Source organism: Mangifera indica, chromosome 8 (assembly GCF_011075055.1).
Source record: "Mangifera indica cultivar Alphonso chromosome 8, CATAS_Mindica_2.1, whole genome shotgun sequence".
In the NCBI taxonomy this organism is placed as follows: Eukaryota; Viridiplantae; Streptophyta; class Magnoliopsida; order Sapindales; family Anacardiaceae; genus Mangifera; species Mangifera indica.
In genome coordinates, this window is record NC_058144.1 from 7,464,325 (window position 1) to 7,486,109 (window position 21,785).

The 21,785-nt window shown below is 33.0% G+C and overlaps 4 protein-coding genes across 7 annotated transcripts; all 4 read right to left on the reverse strand.

Annotated features, from left to right (window-relative positions):
• Positions 1-214: 214 nt before the first annotated feature.
• LOC123223147 ((R,S)-reticuline 7-O-methyltransferase-like) lies at positions 215-1,852 on the reverse strand. The gene is made up of 3 exons (XM_044646243.1): positions 1,649-1,852; positions 897-1,486; positions 215-801 (listed from the first exon to the last, which is right to left on the reverse strand). The coding sequence occupies exons 1-3, from the start codon at positions 1,812-1,814 to the stop codon at positions 502-504; spliced, it is 1,056 nt and encodes a 351-aa protein (XP_044502178.1). The 5' UTR covers positions 1,815-1,852; the 3' UTR covers positions 215-501.
• A 1,241-nt stretch (positions 1,853-3,093) lies between these two features.
• LOC123223203 ((R,S)-reticuline 7-O-methyltransferase-like) lies at positions 3,094-4,704 on the reverse strand. The gene is made up of 3 exons (XM_044646300.1): positions 4,505-4,704; positions 3,753-4,342; positions 3,094-3,654 (listed from the first exon to the last, which is right to left on the reverse strand). The coding sequence occupies exons 1-3, from the start codon at positions 4,668-4,670 to the stop codon at positions 3,355-3,357; spliced, it is 1,056 nt and encodes a 351-aa protein (XP_044502235.1). The 5' UTR covers positions 4,671-4,704; the 3' UTR covers positions 3,094-3,354.
• Positions 4,705-8,620: 3,916 nt separating this feature from the next.
• Positions 8,621-10,194, reverse strand: LOC123222473 ((R,S)-reticuline 7-O-methyltransferase-like). 2 transcript variants are annotated; one of them, XM_044645260.1, is made up of 3 exons: positions 10,058-10,194; positions 9,067-9,839; positions 8,621-8,992 (listed from the first exon to the last, which is right to left on the reverse strand). In XM_044645260.1, exons 2-3 carry the CDS (start codon positions 9,829-9,831, stop codon positions 8,693-8,695), a joined length of 1,065 nt encoding a protein of 354 aa, XP_044501195.1. In that variant the 5' UTR covers positions 9,832-9,839; positions 10,058-10,194; the 3' UTR covers positions 8,621-8,692. The 2 variants fall into 2 exon arrangements, with proteins under 2 accessions (XP_044501195.1, XP_044501196.1); XM_044645261.1 differs by having other exon boundaries at positions 9,067-9,841; positions 10,061-10,148.
• A 3,424-nt stretch (positions 10,195-13,618) lies between these two features.
• LOC123223023 (ELMO domain-containing protein A-like) lies at positions 13,619-19,862 on the reverse strand. Of its 3 annotated transcripts, none has more exons than XM_044646078.1 (10): positions 19,555-19,862; positions 18,638-18,740; positions 17,623-17,726; positions 17,221-17,289; positions 16,644-16,759; positions 16,361-16,415; positions 16,060-16,180; positions 14,614-14,661; positions 14,401-14,495; positions 13,619-14,133 (listed from the first exon to the last, which is right to left on the reverse strand). In XM_044646078.1, exons 3-10 carry the CDS (start codon positions 17,716-17,718, stop codon positions 14,032-14,034), a joined length of 702 nt encoding a protein of 233 aa, XP_044502013.1. In that variant the 5' UTR covers positions 17,719-17,726; positions 18,638-18,740; positions 19,555-19,862; the 3' UTR covers positions 13,619-14,031. The 3 variants fall into 3 exon arrangements, with proteins under 3 accessions (XP_044502013.1, XP_044502010.1, XP_044502011.1); XM_044646075.1 differs by lacking the exon at positions 19,555-19,862 and adding an exon at positions 19,049-19,422; XM_044646076.1 differs by lacking the exons at positions 16,361-16,415; positions 19,555-19,862 and adding an exon at positions 19,049-19,423 and having other exon boundaries at positions 16,060-16,166.
• Positions 19,863-21,785: the final 1,923 nt, after the last annotated feature.

Sequence of the window (21,785 nt, forward strand, 5' to 3'; positions counted from 1 at the left end):
TATTTTGTCTTAATATTAATAAATATATGTTCGGAGCCCTGTGATAGACTTTTCTGGTGCTACTGTTCCGAGATCTTGAGTCAAATGTCATTGCTCGGCCACATGCAATATTGTTCTTAAATTTGAGCAGGAGTCCCAGTAGAATGGTCGGATAATTGCAGTTGGCATGGGCCCTTATTAAGTAACATGACTCTGAAATAAATGAAGCCATCACTGGCAATCAACAATCAGGGCCTTTATATTTTCTTCCAATTGAAACTGCACAAACCACATTGTACTTGAAAGCACAAACATGTTCTTCACAAAAAATGCTCAAATTAAGCCATCATTGACAAACAACAATTTTGTTATTATTATTTTTTTTAGTGGAATATTATACTACTTTTGAAAAGTATTTATTAATTTATTCTGAGAGGGAAAAGCTCGACTGATCCGAAGGAACTTCCCTGGCCTTGCTCGCAAACAGATGGCTTGACAGACAACAACAATATATCAATGATGTTACAGTGGATAGGCCTCAATGATGGATGGTAAAGCTGGGATGTTGATGATGTTGTATCGAGGAAAGCCTCCTTCCTCCAATAATTTTTTCCATTCTTTTTCAGTCCTTTCCTTTCCGCCTGTAGTGTGTGCAAACATTAGTAGATCAAATACTAAGTCCATGTTCCCAAACATGTTGTCACCATCTTCCTGTAGAACGATTTCAACTAGAACAACCATCCCAGTTTCCTCCGGTATTGCTTTCCTACAATTTTTCAGAACCTTCACACAAGCTTCATCACTCCAATCATGCAGTATCCACTGCATTAATAAATTATGCACATACTGTTATTGTTTCGAATGTAAGGCAATTGATAATCAATTATAAAAAGAAATCTGAACAGTTAAACTTTTACCTTCATGAAAATGACGTCTGCTTTAGGAATGGCGTCAAACATGTTACCTCCGACATTTTGGACCCTATCATATTTAGGAGCTGTAGCTACAACATGTGGCAGATCAAAGTTTATACCATTAATGTGTGGATAGGTTTTCAAAATCTCGGCCAGCGCGCCTCCGGTGCCACCACCCACATCAACCAGTGATCGGACATTGTTAAACCCATCTTTATATTGTGATAAAAATGCCCTCATCACAATCTTGGTCGTGCATGCCAAGGCATCATTGAACAGCTTGTTGAATTTGGGGTTTTGTGATGCGAAATCCCACATCTCACACCCATGCGCCTTCTTGAAAGCAATTCCACCTTGTTTGACACATTGGCTGAGATAATGCCACGGTGCTAATTGCCATAGATTGTTTTCCATTAGTATCATTGGAGCAAGACTGAGCTCCGAGTCGTGTAGAAGCCATGTTGATATATGAGTCAACCCGTAGGTAGTGTCACCTCCTTCTGATGGACGATGTGCCTTGAAAACTCCTTTGCGCTCAAGCATTCTCATGATGCGACCAAGGTAGGGAATGTTTGGTGAAGTGGAGTCAATTTCTGTCACAAAAAACAAAGGAAAAGATCAAAACTGCTACGGAATGTTTCACTATTCTGAATAAGAAATTGATAAATAGGCACACATGAATGATCCTTAATTTAGTTTAGGTGATGAATCTACTAAAAGAACAAGAGATGAGGATATATAGAGAGAGTGAATACTTGAGGCGATTTGGGGCAAAGAAATTGGGCCACCATAGGAATGTATAATGTCAGCTAAGCGAAGCTCCACAGCGGACTTCAAAACCATGGAGTCTGCAAAGCCAAACATGTATTGCCATACTTCTGCTTGGCCTTCTAGTAATGTCTTAACTTCTAATGATCCCATTTTCTCTCTCCGATCTCTCTGATAAGTTTGCAACCAATGAGTTTGGTTTGTTGATATAATGGAGTTGGATGGTGATATTCATAGCCAAAGCCCTGCAGTAAGTCGAGAATCATGTGATGATTTGTGGGACAAGGGGATATATCCCGTGATATTTAAGCTGAACCTGTCCTTATATGCATGTGAATACTCACAAGAAAGTAGTTAACCTTCCAAAATTAGGGGATGAAAACGTTTGTTTTTTTTTTTTTCCTTTTGGTAAGTGCTGCGTCAATTACACAACTTCAAGGCTGGCTTCTCTATTAGAGCATAAGATTCATAAGTGAGATCTATATATTTAGTTGATGACTAAGGTATCTCATGAATCAAACAATGAACAAAGCAATAAAGCAGTTTTTCTTTTTCATCAATCTTCACCTCAATCATTTAAGTGTCTGTTGCAAAGAAGATTCATCCAATATCATATTGTACAGTTGTTTTTAGTAGAAAGGTCATATTTTACGTAGACTTCCTCTCGTATATTGTTTGTAGTTTGTCTCATAAGTCTATAGTCGTAGTTTCTTCGAAGGGTTAAATAAAACTTTTTCATCCATTACAAGATATATAATTGTTATGACCAACAACATTTCTCTCCTCAAGGACAAAACTTTTGTCTGAACGATGTTTCATTGTCTAAACGAATCATTATTATCCTTTATTGTCTTTAAATTTGGGGTAAAGTTGTCTTTCATCATCCCTTGGAGAAGAGAGAGACAACGATAAAGATGGTGGTCAGGTTTAGGTTGGAAACCAATGAACATTGGTGGTCGGAGAGGTTAAGAAAATAACTAAAAATTTGAGAGAGAAATGTCGTTTTTCAAAGTTGAGCTATAGGATGAAATATCAATTTTTAAATTAGTGAGAAAACAAGATAAAATTATATATATTTTATTATTATTATTAAAATAAAAATTTTATTCTTATATTTAACAACAATTTTAACTAAAGTTTAAAGATTGATGGGTGGGTGTTTGGGTTTCAATAATCAAATGGGTTTGTCTTTCCTTTTGCATTGATCCTGGAATATTTGGTTCTGTGTTGGTTTAAATGTGATGAATAAGTTATTCTTGCTTTGTTCTGCTCGCCAAGAGCTAGAACTGAATCTTATGATAATACTTTTATTTTATTTTGTTTGTCTGATATATCTGTAACCATTATATCAGTATTTCTTTCAAGTATGAGAAGACATAAGAGATGATGAATATATTCAGCGTGTTGTCTACTGCGACTGGTGGCTAGAAAATTACTTAGATGGATTTTGTGACCTGATTTTTTAATAGTAAACTCCAAAAGATATATCATGGTAAAAGGATCTTATGAACCCTAAATTTCAGTCTGCTCAAATGAAGCCATCATTGACAATCAACAATTTTGTTCCCTTTTTTTTTTAAATTTTCGGAATATTATATAACTTTTGAAATGTATTTATTAATTCATTTGAGAACTTCCACGGCCGTGCTCGCAAGCAGATGACATGACAGACAACAACAATATATTAATGACGTTACAGCGGATAGGCCTCAATAATGGATGGTAAAGCTGGGATGTTGATGATATTGTAGCGAGGAAAGCCTCCTTCCTCCAATAATTTTTTCCATTCTGGTTCAGTCCTTTCCTTTCCCCCTGTAGTGTGTGCAAACATCAGTAGATCAAACACTAAGTCCATGTTCCCAAACATGTTGTCACCATTTTCCTGCAGAACGATTTCAACTAGAACAACCCTCCCAGTTTTCTCCGGTATTGCTTTCCTACAATTTTTCAGAATCTTCACACAAGCTTCATCACTCCAATCATGCAGTATCCACTGCATTAATAAAATATATATGCACATATTGTCATTGTTTCGTATGTAAGGCGATTGATAATCAATAATATAAGAAATCTAAACAATTAAACTTTTACCTTCATGAAAATGATGTCTGCATTAGGAATGGCATCAAACATGCTACCTCCAACGTTTGAGACCCCATCATATTCAGGAGCAGTAGCTACAACATGTGGCAGATCAAAATTTATGCCTTTAATGTGTGGATAGGTTTTCAAAATCTCGGCCAGCTCGCCTCCGGTGCCACCACCCACATCAACCAGTGATCTGACATTGTTAAACCCATCTTTGTATTGTGATAAAAATGCCCTCATCACAATCTTGGTCGTGCATGCAAGGGCATCATTGAACAGCTTGTTGAATTCGGGGTTTTGTGATGCGAAGTCCCACATCTCACACCCGTGCGCCTTCTTGAAAGCAATTCCACCTTGTTTGACACATTGGCTAAGATAATGCCATGGTGCTAATTGCCATAGATTGTTTTCCATTAGTATCATTGGAGCAAGACTGAGCTCCGAGTCGTGTCGAAGCCATGTTGATATGTGAGTCAACCCGTAGGTAGTGTCGCCTCCTTCCGATGGACGATGTGCCCCAAAAACTCCTTTACGGGCAAGCATTCTCATGATGCGACCAAGGTAGGGAATGTTTGGTGAAGCGGAGTCAATTTCTGTAACAAAAAACAAAGGAAAAGATCGAAATTACTAAAGGATGTTTCACTATTCTGAATAAGAAAATGATATACAGGCACACATGAATTATCCTTAATTTAGTTTAGGTGATGAATCTACTAAAAGAACAAGAGATGAGGATATGTGGAGAGAGTTGATACTTGAGGCGATTTGGGACAACGACATTGGGCCACCATAGGAATGTATAATGTCAGCTAAGCGAAGCTCCACAGCAGACTTCAAAACCATGGAGTCTGCAAAGCCAAACATGTATTGCCATACTTCTGCTTGGCCTTCTAGCAATGTCTTAACTTCTAATGATCCCATTTTCTCTCTCTGATCTCTCTGATAAGTTTGCAATGGAGTTAGATGGAGATATTTATAGCCAATCCCCTGCAGAAGTCGAGAATCGTGGTTTTTTTTTTTTTTTTTAATCTTGGTAAGTGCTATGTTAATTACACGACTCCAAGGCTCTTCAAACACGTTGTTTGTAGTTTGTCTCATTAGTCTTTAGCCGTAGTTCCTTCAAACACGTTGAGTAAAAACTTCCTCATCCAGTACAAGGTATCTGTCATATCTGTCAAGGTATTTGTCTTTCTCCTTGAAATTTTCATCGAACATCTCCTTTAGCTTCTCTTCTTTTCTTTTAAGAGGAATTGCTAATCCATCCTTCACAAGAGTCGTTGGCATCTTTAATTTTCATAATTTGAACTTGAACCGTTGAATCTTGACATCACAAATTGAATAGGACTAGAAAATATTCTTGTTTATAAACCCTGAAAAACCGGTCTTATGTTTTGACTATATATATGTAGGCTTTGCTGTCAATTGCTGCGAAATATTTTGTCAAAGATATAACCAATAGTTTAATTTAGAGAACACAAAGAAAGAACAATAAAGAATAAATAGAAAAGAATAGTGAAAACACAATAGGGTGCAACAAACACAAAAATATTTACTTCTCTAATTACAATATTAAAGGTTTTCACTCTCTCTCTACGGCCAAAAGACTATTTCCCACCCAAGGTATGCTGATTTTCTAAAGTCTATCTCGTTAACTTTGAAAATCTTATTTACCCACCATGACCGGTTAAAATTAACGGAACTTTAAACCTTGAAAAATTTATCTCATTTTTTCCCTTAAAAGTTTAAAGACTAACATTTTCTTTTTCAAGCCAAGTTTAAAAAAATTACATTTCCCCATAGAGTTTAGTTTTAAAATCCGGTCACCTTCTCTGACGTCATTATTGGTCGTCTCTCCCTCCCGACGGTTCCCTTTCCTCCGATGGTCTACCTCAACTCCATCCCAACCCCTTCAATGTTCATAAATATCGTTTGAGAAAAGAAATCATATTTCCAGACAACGAAGACGATTCGGGAAGACGATTCCTCTTCTTAGATGACATTTTTGGACGTCAAAGGGGTTGAGATGGAGGTGAGGCAAGTAGTCGGAGGAAGGGAAATTGTTAGGAGGGAAGTAGACGATGACATTGAAAAAGGTGACCGGATTTTGAAACTAAACCCTAGAGAAAAAATGTGATTTTTTTTAAACTTGATTTAGGGAAAAAAAGTTAGTTTTTAAACTTTCAGGGGGGAATGAAATCATATTTAAGTTTATTTTTACTATTAAATATAAAATAAATATTTTATTCTTAAAATTAATATATTTAAATGATTACGAGTGAGTAAATATGAGTTTTAAAGTTAATAGAGGAAATTATGAAAAATCAATATACCCTGTGTCAGAAATAGTCCGGAAGCCCTCTCTCTACCTAGGGACTAAAATACACAATTTATCACTTATTTATTGAAGTTCTTAAGAATAAGAATTCTAAGTAATTGTGTTTTTATAAAAGAAATAAACGGAATAAATCTTTGATGAAAAAATTCTAAAACTAAGAATTCATTTTCCATCATAAGTTTAACGTCATGTCAAGAAAAGGCACCTAATCCACCACTGCCAAAAGGTCGATGTCAATGTTCTATTTTTGGAGGCATTTATGGGGGCCTCAAGCTGACTTTCCTGGAAAATATGACGAGATATCCATTGCACTGTAAAGACGCTTAATCCACCACATGGATAAGTGTGTAAAATAAATTATTGTTTTACATAAATGGTGCCCTCGTCTTTTTGGTTGGTCTATATTATTTAAAAGCCCAAAGGACTATTTTCCACCAAAAGTAGGTTACATTTTCAAGTTTTTCTTTTTTAATTTTAATAATATTAAATATTTATTCATAAATAATTAAAATTAATGATAATAAGAGTAAAATAATTATTTTTTTATAATATTAAAAATAAATTAAAATATAATCTTTTTTGTCTCCCTAAATTTTAAAAACTAAAAATTTTTTCTAACTTAAATTTTAAAAAGTGACAGTTTTATCTTAGGGTTTCATTTTGAAACCTCTGGCTTTATTGTTGGCGGTCTCTCTCTCTCGAAACATTTTCTCCCTCCGACTGTCTCTCTCCTCCCATTTGGATGCTCGATCAACCTCAGAGAAGTGATGAAAGACGAAAAACTTCATTGAGAAAGACGAAGTTGTCGTCTTCCTAGAGGTCTTCTTTTAGGAAGATGATCGTTTTTTTAGATGAAGATGACAACTTCGTCTTCGTCTAGGAAGACAATTTGTCTTCCTCGATAAAGTTTTTCCTCTTCCATCGCTTCTTCGGCGTCAATCGAGTGTCCAAATAGGAGGAGAGAGACTGTCGGAGGGAGATAATACTTCGGGAGGGAGAGGCCACCAGCAATGAAGCCGAAGATGACATCAGAGATTTCAAAACGAAACTCTAGGGTGAAACTGTCATTTTTAAAACTTAGGCTGGGAGAAACTTTTAGTTTTTAAAGTTTAAGAGGGTAAAAAGAGATAAAATTTCAAGAAATTAGGGTTATGTTAATTTTAACTGCTCATGAACAAGTATTTAATATTATTAAAGTTAAAGAGGGGAAACTTGAGAATACAACCTACCTAGGATGGGAAATAGTCCTTTGGCCTATTTAAAACTAGATTCACCATCAATCATTTCCATTTTTGTCACATCTTATCATCATCTCAATCAACAATATCACTGTTCACCACCCGATCTCCTTCCATTTATTGTCCTTGTGAAATATGGTTTGTATTTATTGATTAGTGCTCATTAGAGTTTTGTTTAATTAAAACTAAAACGTAGTTGAGTTGATTAGTATATTCGTGGCGGACTGAAGTTTGAGTTAATGGAGAAACGGACTGGTTTTGTCTTAATTTTGTGCATGTTGGATGTTTGATAATAAACCTGGGAAAAGTATTTTTTGTTCCTCCTACTGATTGAGGTTTTTTTTTGCTTATTTTCAATAGCCCAATATTTTGCTTCTGCCTGAAAATACTTTCACCTACCAACTGTTCACTAACTCTTTGACGAACCGATACATAAACCCCTTGTTCATAGCCACAATAACACTTTGAACAAACTTCCTCCTTCTAGCTGTCTTTTAAATAATTTGCGGAGGAAATTAAAAGTTATTATGGTAATTTATTTATAAATAATAAAAATATTTTTTATTATTAATGATGATATAATAGATAATATAAAGGTAATAATTTTTTAATTTTAATTTTAATTATAATTATATATTTATTTATTAATTTTTTAGGGTAAAAGTAATCATATTTTTAATTAATATAACAAATAATATAAAAAATATTTAAAAATAATTATACACAAAAGAATTTAAGTAAAATAATATATTAATATTTTTTATTATATTTAATTAAACATAATAATTATTTATAATTATCTAATTTTAATAATTTATATCTAATAATCACCAAATCCTCTCAAAAAGCCATCAAAATATATCAGTCATTATATTATCTAAACTAAATACTTAAAAAAATAACAAATAATTATATAAGGTTATTATAAATTAGAGCATTAAGATAGTTTGATATCAATCAAATCATGATATAATAAAAAATAAATTTAAAAAGGAATTATAATAACTGATATTTTATAATACTTTTTTCGTTAATACAATGATAATTTAAATAGAAAAATTGTTATTAATGTCAATCATGATATAATATATAAATGTAATCCGACCAATTTTTCTAGAATCAAGTCCCATCAGACCTGACAGACTTATTTTGACATGCTACCGACTACCACCACTAGTTTCATATTATAATTAGACTGATGTCCAATCATATCATAATCTCCCGTAAAATATGGCAACGTGATGAAAGTGGCCATTGATCACCCATTAAACAAATGCACAGAGTCTACAGGGGTAAAATTATTAAGCAAATTAACCGACACTTTATTTAGAACAACAACAGAAAACATGGTGGAGTTTGATTTTGTTTATTTATTCAGGGAAGGCCTCAATAATGCAGGGTATTGCAGGAATGTTGATAATATTGTATCGAGGGAAGCCGCCTTCCTGTAATATTTTCTTCCATTCAAACTCAGTCCTCTCTTTTCCGCCCGAGCTGTGAGCTATCATCAGTAAATCTAAAGCCAGTCCCGTGTCATCGGATAGGCAGTTGCCATCAGGTCTCACAACAATCTCAGTTATTATCACCTTTCCTGTGTTCTCTGGAATTGCCTTTCGACAATTTCTTAAAATCTTCACGCAATCTTCATCGCCCCAATCATGCAGTACCCACTATGTATACAGAGATTCAAATAATTAAGAGTGACATAAGAAATCTAAAAGAGGCTAGCGAGGTCATTAATTACCTTCATTATAACTGCATCAGCTTTGGGGATGGCTTGAAACATGTCCCCTTCAACATGAGAGATACCATCAAACATGGGAGCTGTGGAAATAACATGAGGCAAATCAAAGTTAATTCCTTTAATATGTGGATACGATTTCACAATCTCAGCGATAAGATTCCCAGTGCCGCCTCCTACATCCACCAAGGATCCATTAATGCTAATAAACCCATCTTTGTATCCTGATATAATTGCTCTAGCAATGATCTTGGACGTACAGGCCAAGCCGTCGTTGAACAACTTGTTAAACTCAGGATTCTGTAAAGCGATATCCCAGATCTGTTTGCCATGAGCTATCTTGAAAGCGATACCACCGTCTTTCACACATTGGCTAAAACAGTGCCAAGGAGCCATTAGCATTGGATGATTCTCCATTAATATCAGTGGTGCCAGGCTTAGCTCGGATTCACGTAAAAGCCATCTGGATGAGTTGGTTAGCCCGTAGAGGGTCTCCCCTTCACCGTTCAAATCATGATGTGCAGCAAAGATTTTCTTGTGGACAAGCAACCTCATGATGCGTGAGAGATAAGAGATACCCGGGGAAGTTGAGCCAATAGATGAAGCTAATTGAGACAAAGTGATGGCTCTACCGTGAGAGTTGATAATGTCAGCTATACGGAGTTCAACAGCACACTTTAATGCCATTGAATCTGCAAAGCTAAACATGTGTTGCCATATTTCTACTTGCCCACTCAAAGATTCATCACTCGTTTCTACTGCTTCCATTCTTCTTTCTGCGACGAATTAACGACACACCAGTAGAGGCCAATTAAAGTTAAATTAATTTTGTTTGATAAACAATTAACATGAAAGTATTGATAATGAATTACAAACTCGCCATTATCCTTAATATCTTAAGTTGAATTAATCTGTTAAAATCATTGATATGTGCGCTAGAAATAACTTTTAAAAAATTAAATTGTACAAAACAAAGAATTCTGAAACTAATTACCTTTTTTTTTTTTTTCCCCACCTTCCCTTTCTTCAGCTGTGCCACTCCCACTTTTCAACCTTTCTGGCCTTGCTTGCCCAGTCACCCAGCCCACCAGTCTTATTTTTAACCCGAATTAGGGGAACAGTTATCCAACCAATCGTAATGTGCCACCTCAACATAATAGTGATATGACCTGAGCTTTACATCACTATGACCTAATCAAATAAATTGTCATACATCACTATAACCCACGTGATATTGGCATAAGAATGATGATATATTTACAAAGCTAAAAGATTTACACGAAACCACCTTACCTGTTTCATGAATTCATCCTTAATGTGATGTTGAAATTAATAATTTGTGTTATAGTATAACATTACTCTATTGAATAACACTGAGCTTCATTTGATAATTTTAAGTAATACATAGTAAACTAGATCCTAAACATATATAAACAGTGTAAAAAATCAAAGCTTATCACCAGTGGAAGAGACAATATACTGATGAATTTATATTCCAGTGAGGTTGGAGTCTTTTAATCTATTAGTGGATTGCCAATGAAAGGAAAAAGAATGAATTGACACGTCAAAGTAACATTTAATCAATTTTACTTATAAAAGATAGTTTGAATGATAAAAAAGAAAATTATATGTATAAAAGATTGTAAATTTAAGTATCTTTTATTTGTAAATTGTCGAACCGCCAATTCAATGCTTCCTGAATTAGCTATATTAAATTTTTAAAATTTAAAAAAAAAAAAATTTAAAAAAGAATTTGCAGGGGACCGTTTGGTTCCCTGCAAACCATTTTCAATTTTTGCAGGGGATGGTCCCCTGCATTTTCGGTGTCCCCTGCAAAATTTCAAAATTTCATTTCCCTGCCCCTTTTTTTTTTTTTTCTATAAATATTTTCTCAATCTCTCAATTCTCTCACTTAATCTTTCAAACTCTCTCATTTATTCTCATTTTTAATTCTCTCAATTCTCAATACTCTCCCAATCTTTCAATCAAATTCTCTCAAATTTAATTAAATTCTTTCTTTATTTTTTATTAATTTTAATTTTAATTTCTATTATACAATTCATAATTAATTATAAAATTTATCTCTATAATTAATTTTATTTATTATTTTTATTTTTATTATTTTCATAATTAATAATATGATCAATTTTATTTATTATCAAAAAAGATAAGTAATGAAAATTCTTTAGGTAATAAAAGATTCGGTCAATATTCACATATATAAAATATGAATGAAAATCAATTTATAGATGATTTTTTAACACAAGAAAGTAGAAGTCAATATGTAGAGGTGAAACAACAACAACATCAACAACAAATGGAGATGAAACAACAACCCAAAAAAATTCCTACCTCTGGTATTTTCAAGATTCATTTCAAAAAAATACAAAAAGAAGATGATAATTTTGAAGTTGTTTCCAATTATTGTAAGCAAATTATAAATTCAAACAAGGAGATAAATATGAAACGTTTAAAAGACACTTGGAATCGAAACATCTAGAAAAAATGGGGCAAAATAGCGGTCAAACACAAATAACTACGTATAGTTCTACACATAAATTTTTATTTATTTATAGTGATAATAAAAGTAAGGAAAAAATTACAAAAATTGTAGCAATAGATCATTTAGCATTTAGTTTTGGTGAAAATTTAGGTTTTTAAATAATTATTGTAAAACTGCATTAAATCCTGCACATAAAATTATTCCAAAAAACATATTAAAAAGATCATTATTAAGTTTATATAAAAAATAAAAAAAGAATTAATTCAATTTTTTATAAATTTTGATAAACGTGTATCTATATGTAGTGATATTTGGAATGACTATTAACAAGTTTACTCTTATAGGAGTATAACTTGTTATTGGATAGATGATAAATTTCAATTACAAAAAAGAATTTTAGCACTTAGAGTGTTTGATGACCGACATATGGTCGATAATATTTATAAAATAATTAAAGGAATATTAAAAGAATATAAATTAGTTTTTAAAATTTTTTCAATTTCATTTGATAATGCATTTTAAAATACGACTTCAATAACTAATTTAATAAAAATTTGCAAACCCAATTTAGGTGGTAGATTTTTTCATATTAGATGTGCATGTCATGTATTAAATTTATGTATATAAGATGATAATGTAAGAGAATACTGTCAGCTATTAGATAAACAAAAGGAAGCGAACTACGTAGGTTTTAATTTTTCTAAACCCCAAGAAGATACGTAGGAAGTTTAATTGAAAAATTAAGTTCAAGCATTTTTTTTAATTTTTAATTATTATAATTAATAATTTAAAAAAAATAAATCAAGGTCGTGTATTAGAATTGAAGGTTCAATGTTGGTTTTAAACCGGAGTCATAAATCGAAACCGTTGGTTCAATGTCGATTCTGAACCGGTTACAAACCATCCTATAATAGTTTCGAATTAGGGTTCTTATTTTTTTGAACCGTGAGTTGGTGATTCCGAATCGAAACCACCGATTCATGAACCGTGGCCAAGACTACTTGTTACCAAAAGAAAAAAAAAAAACCATATAATCAACTTTCACACAATCACATTTCTATCGTAAAAAGTTAAGATGAAAACATCATTACAACAACTAGACATCTTTCACCAATTAAAGAAGGTTGAATTCAATCTGGATCAAGTCAGAATATAACTCAACTTGAGAACGGTTCAAATTCAAAAGAGTTGGTTTGAAATCAATTCAATATTGATGAATTAAGATTCAATTCAAACTCGATTTAAAAACAATTTAATTTTAGATTCAATCTAAGTTAATATTCTGAACTCGAATATTCGAATTAATTAGAACTTGTTTATGAAAATAAATTTAATTATTAGTTTGAACTCACTCATTTGATTTGCACTCAATTCAAGCTTGAATATCTCAATCGAAGACAACCCTACACATCATTTTTGTTTAAAGATTCTTGCAGTAATAAGCAAGTTAACGCTAGCTTATAAAAAATTACATTTCATTATTTGAATTTTGACGCTGTAAAACTACTTGATTAGCAAAGTTGCTTAGAGTTGCCTCCATAAATAGTGCATGCTGGTTGTTGAATTGGACGTGATAGTTTGGTCCCAACTAAGGCCCAATATAATGAAATACAGTAGTTGCAGTCATAGTCATAAAATTTGGAACAGCTAAAGATACCGTATCCGGCGAAGATGAAGGTTGGTGGATGGTTGAAAAGGTCATGGTCAATAGAGAAGTGAAAAAAACCCTAAAAAAAATTATCTTTTTTTTTTTTTTTAAATTATTAGATTTTTAAATTAAAAAAATAAAATGTAATAGAATTTTAATTTTTTAAAACTTTTTTGTTAAATAATAAATTTACCCATACTTTTAAAGAATAATTTTAATAGAAAAGTGGATGTTTAAATTTTTCAAATATTGGTGATGAGAGTTTCTCGAGCCTAAATGTGATTACATACCTGTTAAAAATTTTCAAAATTATAACCGGAGATTAAATTATTGGTATGTGGGATGGCAGTTACGATTATGAGGAGGCTCTTTTAAATTATGAGAAGACTACAAAGAAAAAGCAGCAAAATGCAAATTCATGTTCCATGGGCATATATATTTGCTCCAGTTTCAGTCTAATCATCATATTGACTAATGTCTACACAGCATCATCTTACATTATCTGAGCTTTCTGCAGAAGTGGCCTTCGTCTTTTGTTTCACATTGGTTGCCATATAAACGCCAAAATACTTTGACAATAGATTAGGAGCAAGGTGTATGTCAATCTGAAAGTCCAGCTGCAGTCGTCTAGACATTTCGGGGTTCAATGACAAATTGATCCACAAAACTGTCTTGCACCATTCTTCGGTACAAATATCAGATGTAAAAAACTCAGGTGTCCAAGAGTAGTTACAGGTCTTTGGATCAAAATATTCAGTTTCATTGCAAAACTGTCCATGGTAATTTTTTATGAGTTTGAAGAGTTGCAGAAAAAAAGTTACTGGTACAACAGGTTGTATGATGGTAAATCTTGTATCCGATGAACATCTTCCAAAGAAAGTTCTCTCTCCAATTGCAGCCGGGTCACTTTTAAAACCTCCTGCAGGAATGGAAAATACTTTAAAACTTGTAAAGAGAACACTGACTTCACATCACAAACATTTATATATTCACTATCACCTAGCACTAAAAATGAAGCCATCAAGTAGTATTATTAACATGTAAAAGAAAGAAAAGATTCAGTAACTAGCAGCAAAAAACTATCAACAGATGAAATATCCAAAATAACCAGTATACTTGCAGTATTGAAATGTTCAAAGATCTTCCATAAGTGTGTACTTGAGAGAGAGAGAGAGAGAAAAAATACATTAAACTCCATATAGGATGCATGCATTCCAAGCCATTGGGCATCCATCAGTTCAAAAGCTATACAGTATAGTACATCAAAGGCTTTTTCATCTTCTGCAATTGTGAACAATCAAACAATGAGCTAAAGAACTTTGAAATTAGAAACTCATAATCAGTTTAGGAAATACTATGATACTTGAGCATCAATTATTTGGAGCTGAAATTTTTTTACCTCCTAATATTCTGATAAAATTTATTCCTGGAAGACATCTTGGTTTATCTGCAAAAAGCATAAGAAATATATGAGAACAATTACAACTTTTTTCCCTAAGATTTTATGTATATAATGAAGGATTTCAAATTCAACTTGATTAATCCAACGGAAGCAAAAAACACGAAACTTCTCAGCTGTACAGGGCTGCCATCATTGACAGCACTAATAAAGTAATGAAATCAGGGCCTCAAGAAATAATAACCATGAGAAGAAGATTAACAAACCATTTGGGCAGCCTGCCAACTCAAAATCTAGAGCTCGAGTTTTAAACGAAAGTGAGGCAGTTTACAAGTTCGTGTTAGGACTCTCAATTGCACAGACAGATTGGTGTGAAAGAAAAATGTTTTTATTGAATCAAAAGAACAATTACAGCAAAAACCGTTACAAATGCAAGAAAGTACCATGTTTTGCCCAAGGTTGACATTTCGCCCACGCAATGGAGGAAAGTCTTTAATTGCGGACACTCTTCTATGAGGTAAGTAGTTTGGGGCTACTGAATTCTTCTTTTCTCCAAATGGATGTTGAAACCATTTTGGAGGAGAATTAGAAATTTAAGGTTTCAACATCCATTTTGCCCTTTGCGTCTACAGATGATAGATCAACCAACAACATCCTGATAGCATTTGCAGTATTTCTTTTATGCAACTAGATTTTTTCGCAGTTGTAGCCTCTTTTAATTCTTGCATGGGAGGAATTCTTAGGCTCTACAAATAGATTAGGAAGAATTAGGGTAATTTAGGAATTATTCAATTAGGATGGAGAATAAATGATAATGGGGAATGCGACACTGATAAGGAAAGAAAAATAAATGAGAGTAAGGAAGACGGCAGAACATATGGAAGGCAGCAAGCAGCAAATGAAGCAACATTATCAGAGTAACGAGGAAAGACAGAGAGTTTAGATAGGAGGGAAATTTAAATTAGAAATTTAATTAGAGTTAGGATTGAAAATAAATGAGAGAATTAACTATTTAGGCACATTAAGGAATAGGGGAATGTGAATGGAGTATTCAGGGATAAGAATTGTATGCAGAGGAGTTCTGCAGATCAGTTTTCCCCGTGGAGCACCAGGCAGTTTGTAACCCTTTTTGCTGTAATTGTTCTTTTGATTCAATAAAAGCGTTTTTCTTTCACATCAATTTATTTGCACAATTGAGAGTCCAAACTGTTTGGAAGGCAATAAAGAGAAAATAAAGAAAGATTAATTGAAAAAATAATTTCATCAAACTGGGTGTTCTAAAGAGAAACTCAAATTTAATGGATAAAATAGAGTGATCATGCCTCCTATTGATTGAAAGTTTGAGTCAATAACCAAACACCTTTGCCATATTCTTCTGACTTTTCAGACTCTAGAAGGTCAAACAACAGAATGTGATATCAGTCACCAATGAATTTGCTAACAAACCTGAGAATAAATCCAACATCTGAATCAACATAAATGACACATTAATGCCAGCAACAGCGAATGGGTATTCCCAAGTTGCTCGATTCCCATCTTGCTTGAACAACAACCTGCGAAAAGATGCCTTCATTTGAATGTTTATACAATTAGTATCAAGTATAACTCATTTTTGTACAAATTTAGGTATCCATGCTACTGAGAAGAAATAAAATATCATACAAAGAGGTGAGCAAAAATGAGAAGGAAAAAAAAAACTAATTATATAATTTCTTACGGCAGCCATACAACAAAAAAGGAGACATACCGGATAATTCCTGGCGAAAAACAGCAAGTTTTCAAGAGAAATAAAACCGCAACCCCTAATAAAATAAGTAGAAATCAGTTTTAAATATTGTAATTGTTTAGAAAACAACTGAATACCCTTTTTTTATCACATGCATTATTGTGACATCAGAAACAACCAAGTTATCAAAGCTCTTAAAGACAGCCATTCTTTCTTTTCATTTAATGTTCATCCTTGAGACATTTCTGCTCTAATGGCTCTCAACCACTTTATAAAATATTTTCACATTAACAAAAAAATGTACCTAAAATCGGTTGACGGATTAGGACCTTGCCATCCCATTTCTTTCCATTGCTCAGAGATTAAGCCATTTAGGGCAACATCTGGAAAGGCAATATGCCATAGTGCTCTAAGAGATTCCTGTCATTTGAAATGGCCAATGATACCTATTAATTAATTTGTTAAAACATTAATACAAGCAACATGTAAGTAAGACAAGACTGGAGCTCATAATAACCAAGCACATCCTCAATGCAGATGTGTGAGAAAATAAAATATACACAGAGATGAGATGCACGGTCAATCAGGCATCATTGAAAACTGCTGCTGAGATTTTGCATTGAGAAATATTAAACTCTGTGTCTCTGTGTACATAGTAATTTAAATATATTCTGATCGAGGTACCCCATTTTACTTATACTGAAAATCATAGGGAAGAGAGTGCCATATTGATAATCCGTGAAATGTCATAAATCACCATGGTAACCAAGTCTGATTAATGTACTTGTTTCTATAGTTTAGTAAATCGACACCAGGATAAACATTGGAGAAAAAGAAAAAGTTTAAGAAAAATTAAAGTCTCAGAAGAATTAAGAAAGTACTTGATGATCAAGGCGACTCTCGTCAAAAGGAGTTTGTAGCCGTTCTTGAAGTCTTTGAAGTTCATGTTCCTAATAAGAAATTAAAAAACAAATAGTAAGAAAAAGCATTAATCTCACTAACTAAAATCCATAGTTTCTTTCAGCACAATGTCATCATACTGACACACTAACAAAAGACAAAAGGATTTTGCTTTAAATTACCACATTCAAACTTCTACCTGAATAGGTTCAGTACATTGACTCCTATATGCAATTGAACAAATGTCACAACCAACATGTTATCACTTGTACGCACAGACACTAGTATTTGTCTGTGTATACGTGTGAGAGTAACAAAGTGACTGATGCAATATTGAGAAAATGCTGGATGGCAGAACAACATTAACGGGCAGTTCCTCTTACCTGAGGAGGAGTCAAAGTGTAGTTGATAAACTTCTCATTACGTCTATTGTTTGTGCGGTTAAAGAGCCCTCCTATCCAGGCTCGTGGTCCAACCATAGCATTAGCTACAATTACCAAAAACTGATGAGTGAGATAACAGAACATGCATCAAAGGTGATAATTCAGTTCAGTCACCTTAAATTGAAAAGTTGAGTCGTTAAAAAAGTGGCTGAGCAGCCTTGAAGTTGGCAAATTTTATATTTAAAAGTGTTGATTACCATGATTCTTAAGTCTGTACCAACTCTTAACAAAACAGAAGCCTTTTAAGTTTGAGTCAGAACAACGATGGGTTAAACAAAACAGAAGCCTTTTAAGCAACATATGGTAATAAATGATAAATAACATAAAGAACCTTTAACAGAAAAGGAAAACTCAGTTTTTAAATTTTTAGCATCAAGAAAACTCAACATATGATTAAAAAGCCACAGTGAATTTGAAAATTTGTGCCACATATTTCAGTCACCATACAGAGTATATGATGGGTTAAATTTGGGCGTTTCTGTTGCTCAACATGATAGAACAATACGAGGCATCCGTTCTTTCTAGTAACTTGAAACTAAGTAAATTATTCTTCAGAGGCAAAATGGTGCTACCATTGGCATATATCTTATCCAGTGTCTTTCAATGGAAAACATCTTTAGTGAGCTATCAGCCTACATTCATTGCAGATACCCTGTCGGTCTAATAGTGTTCCAGCGGCTTCCCAGACCACCTTAATGTCTAAAGAAAAGCACATGTGACACCTTATGTTGGGGGAATGAACCACATTCCCAATAGCCAAGCAATGCATTGACGTTCAAATCACGGGATTAAAATGGAAGAACTACATCAGCGCATTTTATCTTGTCATGTTATAACCAACCAAGAAACTTTCTAAAAAAACCCAGACACAAATACAGGACTGATAAATATTTAATTTTGAAGGAGAAATAAAGCTAAAGAACTGCTAAGATGGGTATTAGGAATCTCAACTTACTGAAACATTGAACTAACTGTGATAATACATGAGTCGAATTCTGTGACCGTTCCAACTCTTCATCACCCTTCTTCTGCCTCCAATAGATTTCATCCTCATCAACCTACATTTTAATTTATAAAGCACCTTGAGCGTTAATTGACTGCATAACAGAGGTGAATAGGTAAAGGGGGCTTGAGCTGTTAAAACAATATGCGGATCTTCTTTCACTGAATTTAAATGAAATCATCTAACTTTTCAACAAAATAATCCATCACTTATAAATTCATCACTTAACAACAGCAATTTTTGTTAATATGAAAAAAAAAATAAAGCTTTGATCAATTATAGAATGAGAAATAGACTAGAGATAAAAATCATGTAGTGCAATAATTTCCAAGAAAAAAAAGACGGGAAGGCGGGGGAAAATACTCTGTGAAGAGAAGAGCAAGAAGGAAAGCATTGTCTACGCTTCCTCAATCTCATGAGGGGGGGGCCAAAAATTAAACTTGAAGTTGTTTCAATCTTTTTAACCGAAAACATTTGCTCAAAAAAGAACAAAATAATAAAAAGCTTGAAGAAATAGGTGAAAAATGATGGCGCCTGCTCATGCTCTCTACAAATTATTCAACTACTCATCATTTCACAAGAGATGTAATAATTAATTGCATAAAATGTAGATGTGCCCGGAAGCTGAAAAGGCGAAACTTTATGAAGAAGAAAAATATCAGCAGCGCAATCAAGGGAATCTTTTTGCGAAACATTAAACCATAAAATGGACTATGAAGAGTTCGCAATATGTAAAAGACTGAAAATTTTGGGAAAGGCCTGGCAGGTGTTTCAGCTCTGGAAACCATTGACAAAAAAGACAAAAATTGCATCCCAACAAACACAAGCGGGCACAAAAAGCCTCAAAGAGAAAATCGAAAAAAAATTACCTTCTATGGGTGTTGAAAGGACCACATGTTGGTAATGATGATGATGATACAAAGATAAAGATGGGTTCCACGGGAGCAGAGTGTTGGGACCAGAGGTCCAGAAGAAGTGAACAAGGTTGAAGAAGGAGATGAAGATGGAGAAGATGGCATTTTTTCGTTTAAGTTAAACGATTTTAGAATCGAAAGAATGTTGGTTTAGTCTTGATTGGCGTTTAGAATAATTGATTTGTCTCTCCCTCTGTTCACTGCTTTGGAAACCAGAAAATCTCCTACAAACTTGGATACTCCGTAGCTGTCGGGTACCTGTTTGTTGTTTGTTTTCGTTCCAGCATAAACTATAGTAACAATTTTTTTTTTCTATATTTAAGTATACAATTAATTAATTTGTTATTATATAATTATATTGTTTTTTTTTTAATTTCTAAACATTGCGAATCAGAACGAAGTCAATAAAATTAGCTCAATTTACGTAACATTCAGGCCCAAATTAAGTAAGTCAGCCCAGTCACAAGTTATGCTGATGGGTGGATGAAATCATCTTCGTCTGAGATGAAGACACTCCAACGAAGATGATTTCATCTTTGTCGAAGGAAATAGCCTACGCGGATCATTGAGAAGTGATCAGCAGAGAGAGTTAAGCCTGAAAGGAGAGCCAATACCATCTGAGATGACTATCTCTAATAACTCTAACTATGATATGCAAATCCTAAGGAAAAAATTTTGATTTTTCAAACTTAGGTAGGGGTTGAATTGTGAGTTTTCAAACTGAGGAGGGGAATGTAACAAAACTTTAGATTTTTTAAATTTTTTATTAAATAACTATTTTACTCTTAACTATAATTGTGATTTTTAACGGATGAGTGAGATTTAGAGTTTTTCAAACCTTATTAATGTGACTTGGGATAACACTTAAACTTGGGGGTAAAATAGTCCTTTGACCTTTTTTAAAATCATAAACAGGTAATAGAATGATCTCTTTCTACTATAAATAACTATGACACAAATTTAATAATAATTTTATCTTCATCTAAAACAGTTATAATAGAAACCAAAACGGGTGTTCTTTAAATAAAACAATCGTTCCATAATATCCAAAAAAATTTAGATATTTTGTAAAACTTTCTAACTTTTTAGTTTTGTTTTAGTTGTTTTTTAATTTTTCTTTCTTTTTTTAGGACTAGGGCTGTTTAGGATGCACACAAAACTTGTTTAACCTTGAAAACACTATACTATTTAATATTATTAATTGAATGAATTATTAAATAAACCTAAGAGTTAGTTTTTTTTTTTTAAATATAATTTGGTGAAGTTTCCTCGTATGAATTGTCTTTTTGTGATTGGTCAGTCATCTCGTAATTGTGTGGCCATTAGGATGTTATTAAAGAAAAAGAAAGAAGATGCAGGGCAATGAACCAGAGACATGAAGACAAAGTAAGAATAAAACAAAGAAGGCCAAAGGACTCCTTTCCACTCAAGTTTTGATGTGTTTCAAAAATCGCATCTACAAAATTTTAAAAAACTTAAAATCTTATTTATAGGCCAACTACAATTAAATTTTTTTATTAAAGATAAGAATAAAATTGTCATTTTATTAATACTATTAAAAAAATACATGATTCATTAATTTTTTTCATAAGTCTTAAAACTAACGACTTCATCTCTGTCTAAAGTTTTTTAACTTTGAAAACTCACAATTTTCCCTCCAAACCTAAAGTTCTTTTTCACCCCTTTGATCGCTGTCTTTAGTGCTGACAACCTCTTCTATCTATCCTAAAACTTTGGTCGATGTACAACGGGACACAATGACTTCCCCTCTTCAAATCTCTTCATCTAGAGATCTAGAGAGGGGAGGTCGTCATGCATTGGCCAATGTTTTATGATAGAGAGGGGAGGTCGTCGACGCTGAAGATAGTAGTTTGAGGGGAGAAGAAAAAAACCTTAGGTTTAGAGGAGAGAAGGAGAAATGTAACTTTTTAAAGTTAGAAAATTTTAAGTAAAGGTGAAGTTATTCTTTTTAAAAATTATGAAAGAAAAATATAATAAATTTTATATTTTTTTAATATTATTAATAAAATAATAATTTTATCTCTATCTTTAATAAAAATTTTTAACTAAAATTGATTTGTAAGTGAAATTTTGAGTTTTTCAAACTTTATGGGCATAATTGGGGCCATCAAAACTTGGGTGAGAAATAGTCCCTTGGCCAACAAAGTTAGATCAAACTCTTTTGA